Source organism: Protopterus annectens, chromosome 5.part0 (genome assembly GCF_019279795.1).
Source record: "Protopterus annectens isolate FY-2018-M chromosome 5.part0, PAN1.0, whole genome shotgun sequence".
Taxonomy (NCBI): Eukaryota; Metazoa; Chordata; order Ceratodontiformes; family Protopteridae; genus Protopterus; species Protopterus annectens.
Genome location: NC_056735.1, coordinates 219,368,495 through 219,390,994, shown reverse-complemented (window position 1 = coordinate 219,390,994; position 22,500 = coordinate 219,368,495). Strand labels below are relative to the sequence as shown.

At 43.1% G+C, this 22,500-nt stretch overlaps 1 protein-coding gene across 1 annotated transcript in view; it reads right to left on the bottom strand.

Annotated features, from left to right (window-relative positions):
• CTSC (cathepsin C) overlaps positions 1-22,500 on the bottom strand; it is a 279,811-nt gene that overhangs the window by 175,456 nt on the left and 81,855 nt on the right. Inside the window, exon 4 of the mRNA XM_044072207.1 lies at positions 10,920-11,075. Within this exon, the coding sequence (XP_043928142.1) occupies positions 10,920-11,075 (156 nt within the window). The remainder of the gene's footprint in view (positions 1-10,919; positions 11,076-22,500) is intronic.

The following is a 22,500-nucleotide window of genomic DNA, read 5'->3' as shown; positions in this document are numbered from 1 at the left end:
TATATATATATATATATATATATATATATATATATATATATATATATATATATATATATATATATATATACACACACACATACATACACATATATATATATATATTTTTTTTTTTATTTTATTTATTTTATTTTACATTTGTTGACCGGGCTAGTCTAGCTGGATACATATCCTTTTTCAGTAGAGGCCCGGGGAGAAAAGCTCCCAATCATAAGAACAGTTAAGCACTACAATTTGATAGAAATCTTACATTGTAAAGAATAACAAAACAGTAATATAAACATTATATACATGCTTGTAGAGATAAATCATAGGTTGAATAGGTCAGAAAACCTAGGTAGATAAGGAGGAAGTAAATTGGTTATAATAGTTTGTGAGAGAGTAAAGAGTAGGATGATGTGAAAGCTATGGGTATTAAGCTGGGGTTGGACATGGGCATAACCAGTGGGACTTGAAATATTCTCCAAGATTGTTTTTGAATGGCGTGAGTGAAGTCATGAGTCTAAGGTTATTGGGAAGAGAATTCCATAGCTTTCCAATAGAGTTAGCATAAAGAGCGTTGCCACCTTTGTTGTTAGATTTGATGGTTAATACTTGAATGCTATTTGATGACCGAAGGGAACTGAGGTTGGTGTATGGGGTCAGGATACTGGATAGAGAGGGGTTTTTTTCAGGTTGATGAATTATTTTGAAGACTTCCGTGAGTTGATTAAATTTAAGAAGATTGGGCAGTTCTAACCAGCCGAGTTTCTTGAGGTTATGGCAATGGTGGGTACGATAAGGTGTTCCTGTTACGAATTTGGCTATGTGGTGGTAGGTGGTAGAAAGGTTGTTGAGCTCACGTTTATTCAGGAAGGAAAATACTGGGGAGGCATATAGTAACGTGGAAAGAAGATGCGTACGGGCAATGGTTAATTTTGCATGAGGAGAAAGTTCCTGATTCTGTACATTGAACCTAGTTTCTTGTTAACAGATTTAATGGTTTGGGAAGTGTGGAGATCGAATTTGAGCTTGTGGTCAATAGTGACACCTAATAGCTTGGTGTGGGAGACGGGCTCTATGATAGTTCCATTAGAGGATTCCACAAAAAAGGAGCTAGGTTTAGACTGTTCCGACGTTAGGGTTAAGGAAGTGGTAGACAAGGGGAAGAATAAAAGTAACTTGGTTTTAGTTGGGTTGAGAATGAGTTTCAGGTCGGAAAACCAATTTTTAACTTTGGCAAAACATTGTTGGGTGGCTACTTGAAGTTTCTGGAGAGAAAGATCAGAGCAGATCAGGGTAGAGTCATCTGCATATTGGATGCAGGTGGCACTGGGGAGGATAGTGTGAAGATCATTTATAAAAACAGAGAAAAGAAGGGGACCAAGTATGGAGCCTTGGGGGATGCCAATGTTCATAGGTTCATACTAGGCTATCTGCCCGAGGGCATTTACAAGCCTAGCCCATAGTTTTGTGGCTTACGCCACCCCTTTAGTATGGGGAACTATACCCATTATTTTGCTGTGCCTCTGTTGAGCAGTGACACTGAGGTAATCCCTGGGGTATATCTGCGATCTCCCATCCACTGGTCAAGATTTCTCTTGAACAAGGCCAGCGAGGTGCTCTGCCTCACATATACCGGGATTTTAATCCACAGCATAGGGAGTCTTTGGGTGATGAATCTATCCTCCAGCACGCCCTATTAATAGCCGTGTCGAGGTTTTAAGTCTCCGCCTTGTGGCTCTGACGGATCTAGATTTTTGAGGTGAAGCATATTCATCAAATCTGGGTTTGACATGGCCTTGTATGTTAGGCAAAGGTCACCTCTGAGCAGCGGCGACTGAATAGAGCTGGAGTTCTTTCAGTCGGGCAGCATAGGACAGATGTTTGAGACCCTTTATCCTTTTGGTGAGGAACTTTTGTGGCCTCTCCAGCTGCTGCAAGTGTCAGGTCAGATACATTCAATGGGGCATTGTACTCAATCATTGGTCTGATGAGTGATGAGTATAGGGAGACTATGACCTCCCTTGATCTAGATGAGAATCCCTTCATGATAAGGTGGGCAATGTAGAAGGTCTTCCTAACTACTTTAGCTACATGGGTGTCGAATGACAGACTACTATCAACCTGGGTCCCCAGGTCCCTGAACTTCTTCTGTACTCAGTGGATTGCCACCTATTTGGTAGCTAGGGGTAACCTTGTTTTTCCCGAAGGGTATGACTATGCATTTTTGGCATTTAACTTTAGGCCATGGCTCTGGCACCAGTTATCCGTTTCTGTGAGACCCTTCTGAAGGATATCTGTGTCAGATGTGTTTTCTACTATGGCCCAGTTTGCAGTCATCTGCAAACTTTGTCAGCCATAACCCTCCTGTGTTTGCTTGTACTGGAAAAGTAGATGCCAAACAAGAGTGGGCCCAGGACTGAGCCCTGTGGTACACCACTTGTGACAGGCTTTGAGTCTGACATGGCGCCAGCAACTCTGACCCTGTGGGTTCTGTCACTCAGCCAGTTTGCAACCCATCTTGTGATGTATGGGTTAACATTTAAGCTGATGAGTTTTTCAATGATACCCGAGTGGGGTATTGTATCAAAGGCCTTCGCCAGATCGAGGTAGGCTGTATGGACTGCCTTTCCCTCATCAATGGCTTTGGTGACCGCTTCAAAAAGTCAACCAAGTTTAGAAGGCATGATCTGCCTTTGACAAAGCCAAACTGGGATGGATCCAAAGTCTGCAAATTCCCTATGTCTTTATTTATGAGGTCCATTATGATCCTCTCCATGGCTTTGCAGATAAGGCTTGTCAAGCTAATGGGCCGGTAATTTCCAGGGTGGGTGGAGGCACCGCCTTTGTGAAGTGGGACCACAGTTGCAGTGCGCCACTCCCTGGGTACGTATCCAGAGGCAAGACTATGATTAAACAGCTGTCCTAGCTGTGGGTTTAATTCCTCGTTGAGTTCGTGGATCACACAGCCGGGGTTAGGGAGTTGTTGAGATAAACTATTTTGCCATCGGACTGCTTGTTGCCGGCCAGAAAGGTAATCCTTGAACCAGTTTAGGCATAAGTTGTCCAGATGAATGGTTTGGAGGGTGTGGAGTAATTGTTGGTGGTTGACCATGTCAAAAGCTTTTGATAGATCAAGAAAGAGTGCAGAGGAAATAAGTTTTTTGTTGCGGTTGCTATTTACTGAGTCGACAAAGGAGAGGAGGGCAGTGGTAGTACTATGATGGGGGCGAAAACCATGCTGGGTACTAGACAGTAGATTATTGATGGCGAGGTAGTGTAGGAGTTGTTTGTGAATACACCGTTCCATAATTTGAGCTATTGGAGATAGTATAGCGATAGGCCTGTAATTAGAAGTTTCAGTGGAATGGCCTCCTTTATGTAATGGAATGATGTACGAAATTTTCCAAATAGAGGGGATGGTGGCCTCAGTTATGGATCTGTTGATCAAGATTGATATGGGATAGGCAATGACATCAGAGGCTAGTTGGAGGTATTCCGCTGGGAGACGATCGGCCGCAAGGGTGGACGGTTTTAGTTTTTTTTATTAGGGTACGAATATAGGAGGTGGATACTGGTTGAAGGTTAAAGGAGCGAGGGGGTGAGTCAAGAGGAATAGTTAAGGATGGAGAGGAAGTGGGTAGATGGTTGGCTAGGGACTGGATGGTCTCTGTAAAAAAAAATGTTAAAGGCGTTGGCTATTTCTTCTGGTTTTTTACTTATGAGTTTCTCCGGTATTGGGGTAGAAGATTTATCAGGATGAAGAAGGTTGTTAAATCCAGCCCAAAACGTTATTGGGTTAGACTGATGTTTATCCTGAAGGTGACACACACACATACATACATACACATTTTATATATATACATATATACACACACACATTTTATATACATACATATATATATCTATACACACACATCTCTCTCTCTCTCTATATATATATATATATATATATATATACATACATATATATACATACATATACACATGTGTGTATATATATATATATATATATATATATATATATATATATATATATATATATATATATCTATCTATGTATATATATACACACATACATACATACATATATATATATATATATATATATATATATATATATATATATATATATATATATATATATATATATATATATATACATATATACACATATACATACAAAAAATTCCCAGGAGCCGTATATCAAGATAGAACACTGGCATTGCTGCCACCAAACCACTCAAACATATGAAAAACACAGTCACAGGTAGAGATGGTGAAACATACAAAATTAATCCAGCATCAAGTAGTTAAATTCAAATTGATTCAGCAGCGAATAAAAGCAGCTTGCATACGATAAAACAACTTTATTTAATTTAATTATTTAATAAAAGTAAGCGCTTTCGCGGTTTATATCACCGCTTCATCAGACAAACAAGAGACAATGCAACTGTAGTTGCTTTTAAACCAAGTAATATCTGCTCACAACCAATTAAAACAAAAGAAAGTGTCATGTGACAATTATACTTGCTTCCACCAAATCATTTAAAGAGGTATTAGAGAATATATGCATATGGACTGCATATACTGCAAGAAACAAAAGTATAGTGTTGAAAATTTATAAAAAAATACTAAAATACATCAAGACACTTCTTGAAATGTGCAACAAAATGATAAAATCAACAACTGAGCTATTGCAAAGATGTATAAACTCAACAGCATTGTTGCCTGACAAAAACTTTTAAAACTTTTAAATCTGTAAAAATGAATGACATACCTAAACAAGCAATATACAATTGTCTTAATGTCCTGCTCTTTAAATGAGGTTTTAAAGAAACAACCTCATTTAACCCCCTGCCTCTGTGCGCTCCTAGCCTTAAAATCCAATTCAATTCAGCCTCCTCCGTCTTGTTAACTAGGTCTCCTAATCGTTCAGAAACTCTCTGCATGTATAATATCTGAAACAAAAAAGTGTGCATGGACCCAGACCCTAGAGTATGTTTAGCCAGAGCACTACAGTTATCTTTCCTAGCTAGACAATAATTGTGGTCCCCAATACGTTCTCAGGCCAGTTATTTTACATTAAGAGGGTTCGTGGTCTGCACTCTTGTGGGAGGAGAGGCTGGACTCTGGCCTTCTGAGCTGGGAATTTCTGGTTAAAGGCTTATAGTACATGCATATCTGAACTGCTTCTTACTGAAGTTGGTGCGCTTTGTTTGCTGTGGCATAGACTGGATTCGGGCCTGCTGGATCTAGCCTTGTTTGTGTAACTTGAGCACCAATCCAGGCATTCTCTAAAGTATTCAATTGTATTTATTACTGCTTGGTAGTAACTGGATTAAAGTGTAGCTAGCATTCCAAGTCTTTTGGATTAAGCACTTGGGCTTCAGACCAGTTGTTTTACATTAGGAAGGTTTGTGGCATGCACTGTGGTGGCAGGACAGGTAGCTTTCATCCTTCTAAGTTGGGAACTGCTGATTGAGAGCCCAGTGTCTGTTATTCTTAAAGTGTATTAATTTTCGTTTAAGCACTTACATTAAGAAGGTTCGTGGTCTGCACTCTTGTGGGAGAAGAGGCTGGACTTTGCCCTTCTGAGCTGGAAATTTCTGGTTAAAGGTTTATAGTGCCTGAATATCTGAACTGTATCTTACTGAAATTGGTACACCTTGTTTGCTGTAGCATAGACTAGATCCAGGCCTGCTGAATCTAGCTTTGTTTATATGCTTGTTGTTTGTTTGTTATTTCCCTGGAACGCTAATTCCACCTAATACGCTGCTTCTCAGCGCTTCTGTGGATCACTAGTGATATCTGCATTGCTTACTGTACTTATTTCCTTGTTTCACTTGAAAGAAAGTTACTGTTTGTCGTTTTTGCATTTAAGTTACCTGTAACACATTGCACTAAAGTTACCTGGCACTTGCTCGCTAAAGCAATTATACAAGTCAGCACTAAAAAATTAAAAGCACTACACCCTCACTCCCCACTGGCCCTCGTTTTCAATTAAGGAATTCCCAATATTATTCTAGCATGTCCAAAGGTCAGTTGTCAATCTCCTCTCCAGCTGGTGAATCCGAGAATCTTGAGGCAATGTTACAACTGCCTCATGTACAAAGACAACCCTCTCCTCCTCCCAACAAATTCCAACACGTGAGAGATGCAACCATATAGCCAACCTGGAGGCTAAGCTCTCTCAACTCAGTACTGGCATAACCAGTCAGGAGGAGGAGGAGACCACACTAACTAAAATTCCAGTCTCACATAGACCTACCACGACAGCAAACCAAACACAATCACACAAAAACATACTCGGAGGCTCTAAATAAAGATCTTCCCAAGAAGCAGAGACCTCCAAAGCAGACACCCAAGCAATCGCTACCACAAAACAAAACACGTGCAACACATATCTCAATATCTCACAAAGCCAGTGTGCCGAACAGTCACAGCCCTTAAGACTAAACAACACACCTGATACACTTGTAATAGGTGACTATCGTCAGGCACACTGACGTCCCGCTCACCAGGCTGGACAAGGAGAGGGTCACGGTGAGCAGCCTGTCGGGCGCTAGGATCTACCACATAACACAAGCACTCAGGTCACTCCAAGGCAAGTACAAATATGACTCAGTCATTGTCCATGCTGGTGTGAATGACCTGAGACGTACCTCCCTGGACTACATGAAAAGAGACATAAAGGAGCTCTCTGAGCATGTAGCCCAGGCCGGTATGACCCTGACCTTGAGTAGCATCTTACCCTCACCAAGAATGATGCCACAATATGAAGACAAGATGATCAATTTCAACAATTGGCTTAAGTACTGGTGTCATTCAAAGGGGATCCAATGCCTGTCAGCTTGGGATGATATGCTCAACAAGCCACGATGCTTCGCTAGGGACGGCTTGCACCTGTCACCCCTGGGCTTTCGGATATTGGCAAAGGCTCTTGCTACCCCCATAGTGCCTTTTTTAGGCAAGGCTCAAAAGACAAACCCACCTCCATAGGTATCACAATGGATAAGAAACTAAGAGTAATGCTACTCAACGCCAGAAGTCTAAACCTCAAGATGCACACACTCGAAACACTCCTTAGCATGGAGAACATAGATATCTGTGCAGTAACAGAAACCTGGTTCAGGGCTCCTGAGAGCACCCCAGCACTACCAGGTTATACCTCATACCATGCTTTTCGGCCCAAAGACTTGGACAGAACCACAAAAGGAGGGGGAGTATCGATATTCATCAAGATACCCACACCTCCAGATTGGTGGCAAAGCATGAAGCATCAGAGACTATCCATGTGCAACTAACAGTGGGTAAAACTGCCTTCCAGTTCATAGCCTGCTACAGACCACCCTCCCAAACCCAGGAACCCCACTCAGCCTTTCTGAGAACACTGGAAAATATGAAGGTCTCTCCAAACACCATTATATTGGGTGACTTCAACTACCCAAACAGACTGGGAGCATTACTCTAGCTCCAACACCCTAGCCCAAAGGTTCCTAGAATTTATAAACTCAAATGCTATGGAACAACTTGTTACCACTCCCACAAGAGGGGGAAAACATACTGGACATGATCATCACCAAAATGGGGACTCTATGCTCCAGACCAGAAGTGTATCCCTCACTGGTAAGATCAGACCATAAACTAAACTAATCTCACTGGATATTCACATCCCGACCCCACCCCCTGCCCAGAAAACCACAGTGAAAAACTTCTCTAAAGCAAATTCGGCCCAGACCGCAGAATCCTTTATAAACGCATTCTATGAACACCTTCAGGAATGCATGGATCATGCGATCCCAAATAAAACCAAGACCCAATCCTCCAAAGGCAGACGTCCTATCTGGTGGACCCCAGCCATAAACAAACTATACAATAGAAGGAGGAAGCTACTAAATGATAGAGCAAAATCCCAAAAAGGGAAGGCATCACTGATCAGTATTAGCAAAAAACTACGGGCACTCATAAAATTGTCTAAGGCCAGCTTCGAGAGACAAATTGCACAGGACACTAAGGATAATCACAAGACTTTTAGTTATGTTAGGAACCTGGGTGGTAATTCCCAGATATGCTCAGAATTAGTCCAAAATGACAAAAAATACACTGAACCCACAGACATTGCCAACATCCTAGCTGACAGGTTCAGTGCAAACTCCCCCCCCCTCCCCACCAAAAAGGAAATATCTATCCCAGCAGAGTGCTGCCCCCCTGACATTTCAGATGCTCAGGTAAGAGCCGCCCTCTCCAAAGCAAAAAACACAGCATCAATGGGACAAGACGGTGTCCCGGGCTGCGTCCTACATGAACTCCAAGAAGAACTAAACCCAAACATAAAACTACTGTTCAATCTCAGCCTTACTACAGGATATGTGCCCAAAGAGTGGCATACAGCAACAGTGGTCCCTCTCCATAAAGGTGGTGCCTCAACGGATCCTGGTGGTGCCTCAATGGATCCTGGAAACTATCGCCCCATAAGCCTGACTAGCTTGGTCTGCAAAGCTATGGAAAGGATCATCATGGACCTCAAAAATACAGATATTGGGGACCTACAGACACTGGATCCTACCCAGTTTGGCTTTGTTAAGGGCAGATCCTGCCTCTTAAACCTGGTTGATTTCTTTGAAACAGTCACCAAGGCCATTGACGAGGGGAAGGTGGTCCACACAGCCAACCTGGACCTCGCAAAAGCCTTCGATACAATACCCCACTCGGGCATTATAGATAAGCTCACCAGCTTAAATATAAACCCCTATTTCAGTAGATGGATTGTAAACTGGCTCAAGGACAGAACCCACATGGTTAGAATTGCTGGAGCCATGTCAGACTCCAAACCAGTTACAAGTGGTGTCCCACAAGGCTCAGTCCTGGGACCTCTCTTGTTCTGTATCTATTTCTCGGAGGTACAGGCCAACATGGAAGGACTGTGGCTGACCAAGTTCACAGATGACTGCAAACTGGGCGCCATAATCGACTATCCAGCAGACACAAGCATCCTCCAAAAGGGCCTCACAGAAACAGACAACTGGTGCCAGAGCCATGGCCTCAAGCTAAACGCCAAAAAGTGTATAGTCATCCCCTTTGGCAAAAACAAAGTGCCCACAAATTACCACATAGGTGGTAATCCATTAAGTACAGAAGTAATTAGGGACCTGGGGACCCAAGTTGATAGCAATCTCTCATTTGACAACCATGTGCCCAAAGTGGTTAGAAAAACATTTTATATAGCCCACCTAATCATGAAGGGATTCACATCTAGATCAGGGGAGGTCATTGTGCCTCTTTACTCATCCCTCATCAGGCCCATAATTGAGTACAATGCCCCTTTTGGGATGTACCTTACCAGACACCTGCAGCAACTGGAAAGACCCCAAAAGTACCTCACCAAGAGGATCAAAGGGCTCAAACAGATGCCATATGCTGCCCGGTCAAAGAAACTCCAGCTCTACTCAGTGGCATACCGCCTGTTCAGAGGCGATCTGTGCCTGACTTATAAAGCCATGTCCAACCAGGAATAAATGGACATGCTGCACCTCAGAAAATCCAAATCCCATCGAGCTACGTGCTCGAGAGACTTGAACCTCAGCACTGAAATAAATAGGACATGTTGGAGGGACAGATTCATAACCCAGAGGCTCCCTTCAATCTGGAATAAAATCCCAGTCCAGGTTAGGCAGAGTCCCTCATTGACTCTCTTCAAGAGGAATCTTGTAGGTTTACCCCGGGTATCACTTCTGTGTCACTGTTAGACAGAGGCACAGTATACTAACCTCGAAAAAAGGCATAGCAAAATAAATTTAAAATGGGTGGCGAAATCCAAACACATTCTGGCTAGGCTTATAAATGCCCAAGGGCAGACAGCCTAGTATGAACCGATAGAGATCCACACACACACACACACACACACACACACACACACACACACACACACACACACACACACACACACACACACACACACACACACACACACACACACACACACACACACACACACACAAAACAGAAGTAAAGGGAGAAATTAAAACTAGAAGACAAATGGGGAAATACAGACAGAAGTATGAATACAGAGTAATTGAAGGCTTACAAAAATATGTAGCTCGGTCAAGTTACTAAAGTCAGTCAGTATTCAGGTGAGAATCACTGGCTAGCTGTAACAAGTTCCTACAAAGGGCATTCACATCATTTAGCTACCTAAAACACCACCGGTATATATCTAATGGCAGCTGGCTTGATATGTAATGGGATCACGGGAAGCAAAGCATCCCTAAGAGAGGCAGAACATAATAGAAGTTAAATATTTTTGCACAATGCTGGGCAGGTAAATATAATGGGTGAGCTCCAAAAAAAAAAAAAAAAAAAAAAAAAAAAAAAGGCTGAAGCTGGCCAGGTGAAAACAGCAAACACTGATGACCCAAAAAACTCAGCCAATGCAGTGAAACACAGGTGAAATTTACTCTAATATTGAGCACTTAATCCAACACAGGACTTCATCAGAATACAATCAGATGCATATGCACAGTTTTTAAATAACAAACAGTTAATATAATTAAACACTTTACCCTATTCATTGTTAATGTTTCTAGAAAAAAGTTACACATTCAATGCAACACATCTTAAAAACTGTCTTTAAACATTTGATGTTGCATTTTGATAAAATTCCTGGATCAAATGAAATTATCTGCTTGCACGGTTTTGGAACGTGTTCCATAAGATTAGAGGTGGGGATTACAAAAATTTCTGAAAAAATGGGAAATTCTGTGGCAAATTAATACATTTTTTTATTAAATAAATAAGCAAGGAATGAAGAGACATCCACTTTGATGCAAATTAACTTGTTCTACACCAAAATTAAGGTCAGATTAAAAGTGCGACTACTTTGAGGCTGGTTTCCTCAACATACTAATGTGAAATTAATGACTGAAAACTACATTTACCTAGGAATTCTGGAGCTACGACCACCAGCTCTCTTCATTAGTTCTTGAATGGTAAGAGTTTCGTATTCCTTGTACCTGGTTGCAGTCCAAGACTTCTGAACAGTGTTTATTGCAGCCACAAAGTCAGCATTATGCAAGTATGGTCTCGCAGATAACCTACCAAGAAGAGAGAAAACAAGGCAAGGCGCTTCTAATTAGTGTAACATTCGAGATATTTTCACTGGCAGTAATTTAAAAGAACACACACAAAGCACATGTGTTGGAATCCTATATACAACTCCCACTGATAAAAGTTGCAACTGACTTCTCAACTTGAAGTTGTAAGCTATAGGCAAACTGCACCAAAATATAACAGGACGCATGCGGCTTTCCACAACAGTGCATATGCAAGCTACGCTTATACAGACATGCTCATTTACACGGACACAATATACATATGTTCATATTAGACTAATGACCCCCAGGGACTTGAGCCTAAACATCCTTCCGAAGTGTATTTATAACAAGTTTTCATACCCTAGAGTTATTTTAATGGACATATGTAGCCTTGGGCATGGATGATCAAGCATTCGTACACATACCCACCCATCAGGGCAAGATTTGTTTCATTTTGAGTGTCCTTTCACAATTGACCGTTTTACTTATTTTGTTTATATGAACCCTCAAAGCTTGAGAGCATCAGCTTATGTATGGTTTCAAGAATAGGGAAGTTGGGACAAGACCTCATGTATTTATCCTTTATTTGCAAGGTTAGTCCTACCAAGATAAGCTAGTAGTCTCAGGGAGACAAGAGCTGGTATTTCCAGTACTATGGGAAATTTGGCCTGGCTCTGGGGATATTCTATCACTCTTTTTACGGTGAGTGCCATGGGATCTTTTACATCCACTAAGCTACTATACAGTCACCCAAGGCCAGCTATTTACAAGACTTTATACAGGTTAAATTTTGAAGTATCCCTTCAAATCAGATTGCTACTCTTGACTGCGATTTCATCTAGTAGTGTCGTGCTGGCCTATTTCATGCCAACTTGCATGTGGTCTTCCACAATGGGAATTTAAAATTCTCTGCCATGCCATTGTGCTATTAAGCTACTGAATGAAGAATAAACTATACATGAGGGCATTCACTGCAGTTTCAGTTTTATAGCACTATATATGTAACTTGGCACTAATAAATACAGAAATTCCCCACTTCAAAACAGGTGCAAGAAAGCAATTAACCTTCAATAACAATTTTACCCAAAGCACACCTGAAAATAGTAGAAGGTCTTAGGTGAAGTAAATGCTGTGGAAGCAAACTCATCACTGATACTATCACGGAAGTTTCCAAGGTGCATTTAAGTACATTTGGTTATTGCAAGACTGAAATGCATATTGTAAAAGGGAACTTATAACTGGGAAATGAAAAGCTTTCCCTCCGTCCTTTTGCAATGGCATGCATACTGGAGAGAATACTTTCTACAATACTGCTTTCCTTGAAAGGCATGAACAAGAAAAAAGTGGTGTAAATTGTCTTATCTGCAAAATCCAACTTGTGAAGAGGGCTGGGTTGCTGGACTTACCTCTACTCAAATAGCAGTTGCCTTTAGCACGGCCTCCCAGTTGTGTACACTTACAATAAATGTAGATGTTAAGAGTGTATTCACTGTTGCAGTCATTACATTTGGGTTATCTGCTTGCAGTAGCCCTCAGTCAGCCTGATTATCAAAGTCTTGGGTCTTGCTTCGGTTGCCGTCTCATCTCCCATGACGTCAGGTAGTCAGGGATTTAAAGCATGCAGCCAAAGCCATTACATCAGTTTTTCTTGCCCCAGATGTCAGGTGCCCCCATAATGGGAAGCAATTATATACAAGGTTACACCTCCAACAAAAAAGCAAATACACCAAAAAGCTTTAAGCATAGTAAACAAGGAATAGAGGTATAGTCAATAGAAGTCAGGGGGCTGGAGGGAGGGTAACCAGGACTGCAACAGTGAATACACTCAAACAGCTACATTTATGGTAAGTATACACAACTGTACTATGTTCATGTTTCACTGTTGCAGTCATCACATTTGGGTAGATTCCAAAAGCTAAGGATGGGAGGAGGTAGTTAGCATTAGGATCAGCTATAAGGCCCTTAGCATTAGGATCAGCTATAAGGCCCTGCAAGACTGGAGTGGAAAACCAGCTCTGGATTTAGAAAAAATTGGCAAGTGGTTTGGTGAAGGTATGTACACAACTCCAGGTAGCAGCTTCTAGGAGGTCTCTGGTAGAGATACCTCTGAGAAAGGCTGCAGAGGCAGATGCAGCCCTGTTTGAATGTGGTCTTATCCCCTATGGGGTAGGTTTTCCATGGTGCTTATAGCAGAAATTAATGCAATGGCCTATCCACTTAGAAACTGTTTGCTTTGAAATGGCCTTCCCATCTGCCCTTGCAGCAAATGCAACCCAGCAGCTGTTCAGATTTCCTGAGAGGCTTAGTCCTGTCCAAGTAAACTCCAAGTTGTTTGTGCACGTCCAAGGAGTGCAGTATTTGTTCCCCTTTGTTCTGTGGATTAGAAAAGAAGGTTGGCAAATGAATGGACTGATTAAGGGCCACACTGGATACCACCTTGTGGCATGGAGGGATTGGTCCTGAGGGACACCCCGTCAGCATGAAAGATTATGAAAGGCTCCACTACCATGAGGGCCTGTAATTCAGACACCCTTCTTGCTGAAGTGATGGCTAGAAGGAAGGCGGTTTTCCAAGAAAGTAATTTCAACTCTGCATTTGCAACTGGCTCAAAAGGAGGTAGAGTGAGCTTTTCCAATACAAAGTTAATTTCCCAGGCTGGAGTAGGGGCTCTCCTGGGTGGTCTTAAGTTTTTGGCCCCTCTGAGGAATTGCTTCAGCAGTGGATGAGAGAAGAGGGGTTGTTTGGCTCCAACTAAATCTTTTCCATTTTTCAGCATACGATTTTTCCAGTACTAGGCCTCCTTGCCTCCAGAATGACATCCATCACTTGCTTATTGAGGGATGGTAATTAGCCAGGCTGCCAGGTTCAGGGTTTGAAGCTGTGGGTGCAGAATCTGGCCCTCCTGCTGGGAGAGCAGGGCAGGGGTCTGAGGCAGGTGCCATAGTGCCAGCAGTGACACTACACAAGAGGGGGTACCAGTGTTGGCATGGCCAGTCTGGTGCAATCAGTATTGTCCTTGGTTTGTCCTGTTTGATCTTTAGTAGTACCTTGGAGAGGAGAGGCAGAGGGGGAAGGCATAAACTGATAAGGCATTCACTTTCCAAGCTTTTATGTGGGGAGTCCTTGTGCAGAACTTGTCCAACTGGTAGTTCTGCGGGGAGGCAAACAGGTCTCTCTCTTTGCTCCCCCATTTTTTTCTCAACATGTTGAATATCTTTGGTTCCAGTTTCCACTCATGTGGGTCCATGAGATTTCGGCTTAGGTCGTCTGCCAGTGTATTTAGCTTTCCTGGCAGGAATTGAGCCTGTAGGTGCATTTGGTAGCTCAAGGCTGTGCTCCACAGAGCCATGGCTAGTCTGCAGAGAGGGTATGAGTGGGTTCCCTCCTGCTTGTTTATGTACCACATAACAGTGGTGTTGTCCATCTTTACCAATAATTGTCCTGGAAGAATGTAGTCCTTGAAGGCCGTCAGAGCATTCTGTACTGCTAACATTTCTTTTTGATTGATATACAGGTGTATTTGATTTGGGTTCCATATGCCCTGAATGCGCCGCCCTGCCAAGTGAGCCCCCCATGCGTAGTCTGATACGTCTGTTAGGGTTTGGGCAACAGGGGGTAGAGTGAATGGCAGTCCCTTGTTCTGGTGGCAGGCCTCTGCCCACTATCTGTAGACAAGGTATGATACGAATCACAGATTCTAGATCCTGAGAATGTTGACACCAAAGGCTTTTTAATTACAATTGTAGTTTCCTCATATGCAGTCTTACATATGGAATTAGTAGAATGCAAGAGGCCATGAACCACAGGGCTTGCAGTATTTTCCTTGCAGATAGCGGTGTCTTTTTGGCCAGTAGTTTGAAGTAGACTGTCAAATGAACTTGTTTCTCTGGCGTGAGGTAGGCCATCTGGGAAGTTGTATTCAAGCTTGCTCCCAGGAATACAATTTGTTGGCAGGGTACAAGATGTGATTTCTTTTCATTTATGGTGTACCCCAGAGACGTTAGCAATTTCTTTACAAATGCCAGATGATTTAATAGTATGTCCTGGCTTTCTGTCTGAATTAGACAATCGTCCAGGTATGGGTATATTTGAATATTTCTTTGCCTGCAAAATGCAATGACTGGAGCTAGGCACTTTGTGAATACCCTGGGTGCAGTAGATAAGCCAAAGGGTAGTGCATGTAGCCTGCTCTGAAGCGTAGGTATTTTCTCCAAGATTCCCTTATTGGGATGTGCAGGTAGGCTTCCTTTAAATCCAGTGTTGCAACCAGGCATTTTTGCCTAGCATGGGAAGCAGCTGATGAAGAGTTAGCATCTTGAATTTTGGGATTACCAAAAATGTGTTTAGGATAGACGGATCCAGGATAGGATGCCAGGAATGGTCTTTCTGGGTACCAGGAAAAGTCTTGAGTAGAAACCTTGCCCCAGTTCTTCTTCTGGGACAGGTTGAATAGCCCTGATGCTTAAGAGAGAGAACTTGCTTTTGAGCCTCTGCCCACTGATTTGGGGCTAGGTCTGGCCAACTGTTTGGGATTGGTAAGGAGTGGAAGTGGAATCTGTATCCTTGGGAAACTATATTTAAAATCCATGTGTCCTAGGTAATGGAGTTCCCAATTTTTTGCATGCAGGGCAATCTTTCCCCCTACAGGAACAGTCAGTTGAACAGGGCTTAGTCAAGTCATTGAGACAGTTTACTACTCCCTGCTTTGGAAGCGGGAGCCCCCACTGCTTAGGCCTGTGAGTACCTTGGGACTGAAGCCTGGGTGTTCTGCTGGTTTTGGGTTTGGACTGAAGGCCTGGAAGAGGCAGGAAAGGACCAATTCTTAGAGGGCCAATGCCTACTAAACCTGGGAGGCTGTACTTGCAGGAAATCTTAAACAGTTTGCATAGATTCATTTTTTTTTTTTTTTTACATAAAGTACTTATTCCGCTCTGTTGCCAAACAGGTGGCCTTGGTTTAAGGGAGCGACCAGTAATTTAGCTTTAACATGATCTGGCAAAGATTGCTCCTTAAGCCAAGCATGCCTTCCAAGTACAGGCCCAGTGACAGCAGCCCTGCAAGATGCCTCTAATGAAACAAAACCACATTGCAAAGAAGGTTTTCCAACTTGTTCAGCAGAATGCATTAAATCCTGTAAATCCTTAATTTCAGCACAGTCAGGAATAGACATCATTTTCTGTTTAAGCAATCCAATAATATGCTGCTGATACTATGAAATTGACAGTTTAAGGCCCTAACGGCCAAGGTTGCAGAAGTGTATACCTTCTTACCCCATCTATCCAGCGCCCTGGAATCCCTATCAGAGGGAGTAGGAGTTTTAGCAGCAGTAGCCTTAATGCCCTTGGGTCCCTGTGAAATGGTCTCAGGATCCACAGTAGAATTTTTAAAAGAGGAACTTGAGAGTCGGGTACCTTGTAATACCCATCAGGTTTTCTGGAAGCAGAAGGTAGAGAGTCAGGGGCCAGGCTAGATTCCGAGAAGGAATCAATACCCAGTACAGGAGGGATAGCTAAAGGCCTGTGTTGAGGCAGGAGTAAGAATTCCCTAAGCCTCTTTTTGGAGTCAGTAATCTTGGCTTTCCCAGCTAAAATGCTCCCTAAGGGTATGCAAGGTTTCACCAAAAGAGAAATCCTCTGGAGGGGAAGCAGAGGGAATTGAGTCCTCTGCATCAGAATCCTCTGAGGTAAACAAGGGCAAATCCTGGTCAGAGTAAACAGAAATTTCAGAATCCTGATCAGAAATCAGAAGGAAAAAATCAGTCCTAGGTCTCTTAAAAGGGGAAGGGTGACTTCCCCTGATTAGAGTAATAAGATCTTCAGCCATTCTTATTTGTTTTTTAGGCATAGGGGCCTAACCATGCGGTCTGGGCATCGGATTTCTAGGCATGGATAGAGTTTTGGGCCTTGAAGAAGAAGATGGCGTCTGTTTAATATGCAAGTCAGTAGGCCTGAATACACCCTCAGAAATCGGTGCCTGCACAGCGGCTCTGGACCCAACCAAGGTAGAGGCATCCGCAGGTTCCACAGTCGAAGAAGCATCTTGCGACATACCAGACTCCGAATGGGTCTCAGTAGAGGCCTGCAAATCTTAGTAGCAGGTATCAGGGGCTGTTATATTTCTCACCGAGTACCAGCAAACTGGCGACTAGCTTAGGAGAAGCGTCGTCGGCAGCTTTGGACCTATGCAGTCTGTCTCGGTCTTTATCTTTCAGTAGTCTGGTGGCTTTTTGAAGCCATTTCTGGATAACTGAACAGAGTATCAAAATATTTAGATGCGTAAATGAACCGACGACTAACAGTACGAGGTTTGAATAAGGCACAAAATGACAGCGAGGTACGTCGTGGTCTAGGCCTAAGCAAGGAATGCAGTACGAATGAAAATCTTTGAGGTATTTGCTTTCCACAAGGAATACAATTGTTAACTTTTACTGACATCGGTTTAGAGCAAGAAAAAGGATCCCAAACGGGGTACTTTGCTTAGTTGAAGACTTGGGATCTGAAACTCAATAATTTAAATTTCAGGAGTCTGGCAACCGGCACATGTGAACTGCTTCTGCTTCGGGCACCGCACAGCAAGAAAGACTGATGTAATGGCATCAGCTGCATGCTTTATACCACTGACTACCTGATGTAATGGAAGAGGAGACAGCAACTGACGCAGGACCCAAGACTTTGATAATCAGACCGACTGAGGGCTACTGCAAGCAGATAACTCAAATGTGATTACTGCAACAGTGAAACATGAACATCAGCAGAGTGACAGAGTTTTCTCAGAGTCTACCCCATTCCACCCTTTGAGTTCATTTTTACTAGGCTTACAGCACAGAGGAGCATAGAGCAGCCTAGCCAAAATTCCCAGTCTTCCCAAGCACTGTCTGATTAAGTGACTAGGACTGTCTGGTTACATTGCTTTGCTTCCCACTCTGCCCTTTTCCACCCCTACATAATTTTTTTTGAAGTATTCCAATGTCAAAAAGAGCACTGAAACTCAGTGTGTTTACACAGACAGCTCTTCAAAGGTAACCTGTACCTACTGAAACATTTTTCAAGACCCCAATACATAACTTTCAGAAGCCTTAACAACTAGTCTCCTTCTCTGCATTAATCACTACCCTAGCTGAGCAAATAATCCTGGGCCCTCTGTTAAGCAAGAAGAAACTACAGTCCGATATCTTCATACAATAAAAGGAGGCATTATTATAAATCTTGGGCTGCTTCACACAACTTCAATATTATAGTTACAGGGTCTTGGCTAAAGGATAATTCATGGTTTCACCATACCTCTGTCTGAACTACTCCATTTTTGTAGAGAACAAAGCAGGTTTAAAATGCTTCCCACCTACAACAAACTCTTCCTGCTAAAGGCAAACTCCAACTCTGACTGTGTTCAGTTCACTTGCTACAATATACATTCCTCCATGGATCTAAATTACTTCATTATGCTTTGCTAGTTCTTGGATGACTGGGTGCAACTAGAAGCTGGAAAGGACAATGCAAAAGTTAGGAAGATCTTTCCCCTTTACATTACTGAGACTGATATAATATGGTACTCCCATGCCCCACTGAAAGGCTTCAGGCATACTGGTAAGAAGTACAAACACTGCAAAACTTAAGTGACTACTCCAGCTCTACTCAGACTCCAGCTGCAATTCTGCTATCAACAAGGATTCACCAATCTGTAAAAAAACTGTTTGATCCCATGACACAAAGCTCCACGCCTTCAATGAAGAAGGCCTATCAGAAGAATCAGAATCCCTCGGCTCTTTAGAAGGACGGAAGATCAGGGAACAGAAGCAGGGACAGACAACCCATGTGAGTTTCAGGGCTATAAAAGCAATGAACAGCCCATGAGTAAAGTATTGCCACTCATTATGAGGGTCCTCAGCCATTTTTTTTTTTTTTTTTTAAAGGAACATCTGTTAACAAATCTTGGAGGTTCAGACCCCTGCCTAGATTTCAAGGAGGGTAGCAGGCACCTCTTCCACAAATTAATATTTGGGGAATTCCTCTAGACCCCCCCCCCACAAAACATAATCTATAGTTTCCCCCCTTTACATCTGCACCAGACGTATGCACAGCACTGGCAGATATGCAAGCAGACAGCTCCATATTGATCTCAGAATTTATTGTGGCAGAAGGAAAGTGCAGTCATGTACACATGTAGATGTGTGTCTCTACTTTTGAAGTCCTGACTTCTGGGATTTTCTAAAAAAAAAAAAAAACTCTCCAAGAACTGGTGGACCCCTGACCAATGTCAGTATGCTTGGGCACATAAGGAGTTAGCCACAGTCATTATTTCAGTTTTTTCTTGCATCCCTGAAGGTAGGAGCTCAAGAAGGGTCCTAAAGTAAAGCCCAAGACAGAGAACTTGAGCTAGGAAAGGGACAAAAAAAAAAAAAAAAAAAGAAGAGGGGCCCCCTTGACTTGGCAGGAAGCTTGTAACAGTCTACCCTACAGGCTAAGGGGGGGAGGTAAAGACTGCAACAACGAATACACTCTAGCACCTACATTTATGGCAAGTGTACACAACTGTACTATGCTCTTCCCGTTTCAGTTCTGACTTGTGGGACGATTCCTAAAGTTGGAAAGGAGGGTGGAAGGTAGACTAAGGAGAGGACAGGATGCCCTGTAGAATTGCAGTGGTGAATCCTGCTCTGGGCCTGTGATATGTGGTAGTGTTTGGTGCAGGTATGCACAGATGACCAGGTAGCAGCTTCCAGAATATCCTTGGCAAGTCAGCAGAGGTAGCAGTAGCATTAGTGGAGCAAGTCCTGACAGCCTTAGGTGTTTCTTACCGGGTGTATATCACAAACTCGAAAGCTGAGAATATCGAAGATCCAAACCTCGATCTGGAAACCTCAAAACTGGAAAACATTGAAGCATAAAGCGGAGATCATCACAGAGTGCAGGAAAGGATGATTTCCCTTTACTGCACTGTAGTTCGATCTCGGAGTTGGTATATTTAAGTAGCGTGGGGGGTGCAGGGGGGCTTGCCCACCTGCATTGGGTGTGTACTGTTTTTTTTTCTCCACGTTGAGGTTTGCTAGTTTCGAGGTTTCAAGTTCAAAGTTTAGAGCTTTGATATTTTCCACTTTCGATTCACTTGATATAAACCCTTTCTTACCATGATGGCTGTAACAAAATGAGATACAGTGAGTGATCCATTTGGAGAGGATCAGTTTGGAAACTGGTTTTCTTTCGGAACTAGTGGCAAAAGGCCACAAAGACTTTGATATTCTCAAAGGCTTAGTTCTGTCAAGACAGTAACAGAGCTGTCCATGTACATCCAAGGGATGAAGAATTCTTCCCCTCGGTTCTAAGGATTGGGAAAGAATATAAGCAGGTGTATTGATTCACTGATGTGCCTTGTCACCACTTTGAGCATAAAGGAAGGGCATGTCCTGAGGGGAAGACTGTCTGGATGAGGAAGGGCTCCACCGCCATAACGGCCTGCAGCTCAGAGACTCTTCTAGAAGAAATGACAGCCACTGGTTCAAAAGGAGGCAAGGTCAGTTTTTCCAGGATAAAATTCAGGTCCCATGGAGGGGGAGGTTGTCTCCTGGGATGCCAGATTTGAATCACTCCCCTAAGAAATTGTCCGAGAAGGAAGGGGGGGTGTAAAAAGACAGGAGGAAGAACAAGGATACGGGCCAAAATGGCAGAGGCATGAAGATAGGCCCTTGTAGATCAGATTAGCCAAGATATCCATCATCCTAGACCAAGAGGACTGTGGCCCCGTTGACACCAAATGGAAAACCTTTAAATGGGAAACCTTCTCCACTTAGCTGATATTGCAAAAGGTGATCATAAGGGTGAAGGCCTTTGAAGACCCCTGGGAGCAGCAGACAAGCCAGTGAGAACAAAAAACTGATAGTGACCGGTGCCTGCTCTGAAGCATAAAAAGCTTATGAAAGCTTCTATGAGATTCCTCTATGGGAATGTGCAAGTAGGAGTCTTTTGATCCAGGGTGACCATAAAGGCCTGTGGAGCTATCATGGGTAAAAGCTTTTGAAGAGTTAACATTTTGAATTTTGGAACCAACAGGAACTAATTGAGAATAGGATGCCAGTTGCCTGCCTTTCTGAGAACCAGTAATAGCTTTTTGGTGTTCTGGAACTGGTTCCCCTGAGCCCTGGGAGCACAAATTATGAATTTGGCAAAGGGCGTCTGTGCTGTGATTTGAGGGAATGGATAGACTGAGCGATTTAGTGGTTCTTTGAAAGTCACTGTAGCCATCTGAAATGATCCGAAGTGATGACAGACCATTGATCTTCCTCCTAGTCTTGTGGGGGAAGGGAAGGGGGGGTAGAGAGACTGGGATAGACGAGTCAGTGTTGCTTTCTGCCAGGGGCCTGTGGCCTAGAACTCTCTTGCCTGGAAGTGTCTCAAGTCCACCTCCTGGGTCTTCTTTGCTGCCTTTGTGCCCTTTCCCTATGTGGCTTTCTCTGCCTGGTTTTGGGTTTTGAAGGAAAGGACAAGTGTTTAGAGGAGTAGTTCCTACCGAATCTAGGAGGCTGAACATGAAGTTCAACAGTTTGCATGAATTTAGCTTCATTAAGTACATCCTCAGCTTTGGGCCCAAACAGGAAGTCCTTGTCCAGAGTGGCATCCAAATGACATGGACTTAACATGCTCAGGGAGGGATTGTTCCCTTAGCCAAGCATGTCTTCTAATTAAAAGAACCAGTGGCGGCAGCCCAGCTGGAAGTTTCCATAGCATCATAGCCACAGTATAAGGAATGCCTAGCAACTTGAGAGCTAGAGAGACATTAGGTCCAGTAATTCTGTTAATTGTCCTCAGTGGTTTTAATTTCAGTTCAACTAACCCACATGACAAAATACCAGCAGACCACACGGAATTGACAGTCAAGGATCCCCAGTCAAGTTGGCAGAGATGTAAACTTTCTTGCCAAATCTATCAAGAGCCCTACTCTCCCATCAGTCGGCAAGGGTTTTTGGGAGAAACTATCTCTAGCTCCTTTGGGGCCTGGGATCACAACCTCTGGGTCAGCAAAGGGGTTCTTGAGATGGTTACGAGAGCCGAGTACCCTACAAAACGGGTCTGGTTTGAGGGGCTGGAGAAAAGGAATCTGGATTCAGAGGAATCCAAGAAAGTACCCTCTACAACCTCAAACTGGAGGGATGACAAGAGGCTTGTGCTCTGGCAGGTCAAGGAATTCCCTAATCCTCTTCGGACTGTAAGAAAATCTGGGCTTCCCACAGGAAATGTTCCCTCATGGCATGAAGAGTTTTCCTAAAGGAAATGTCCTCGGGGGGGCAGAAGCCAGGTTTTGCTCAGAATCAGAATCCTCAAAAGGAAGTCAAGGAGAGTTCATCAAAAAGACTCCTCCTGCTCAGAATCTTCAGCCTATTTAAAAGGATCAGAAAGGACTTCTGAAAATATAGAGTCCCTTTTTCTTTTTACTG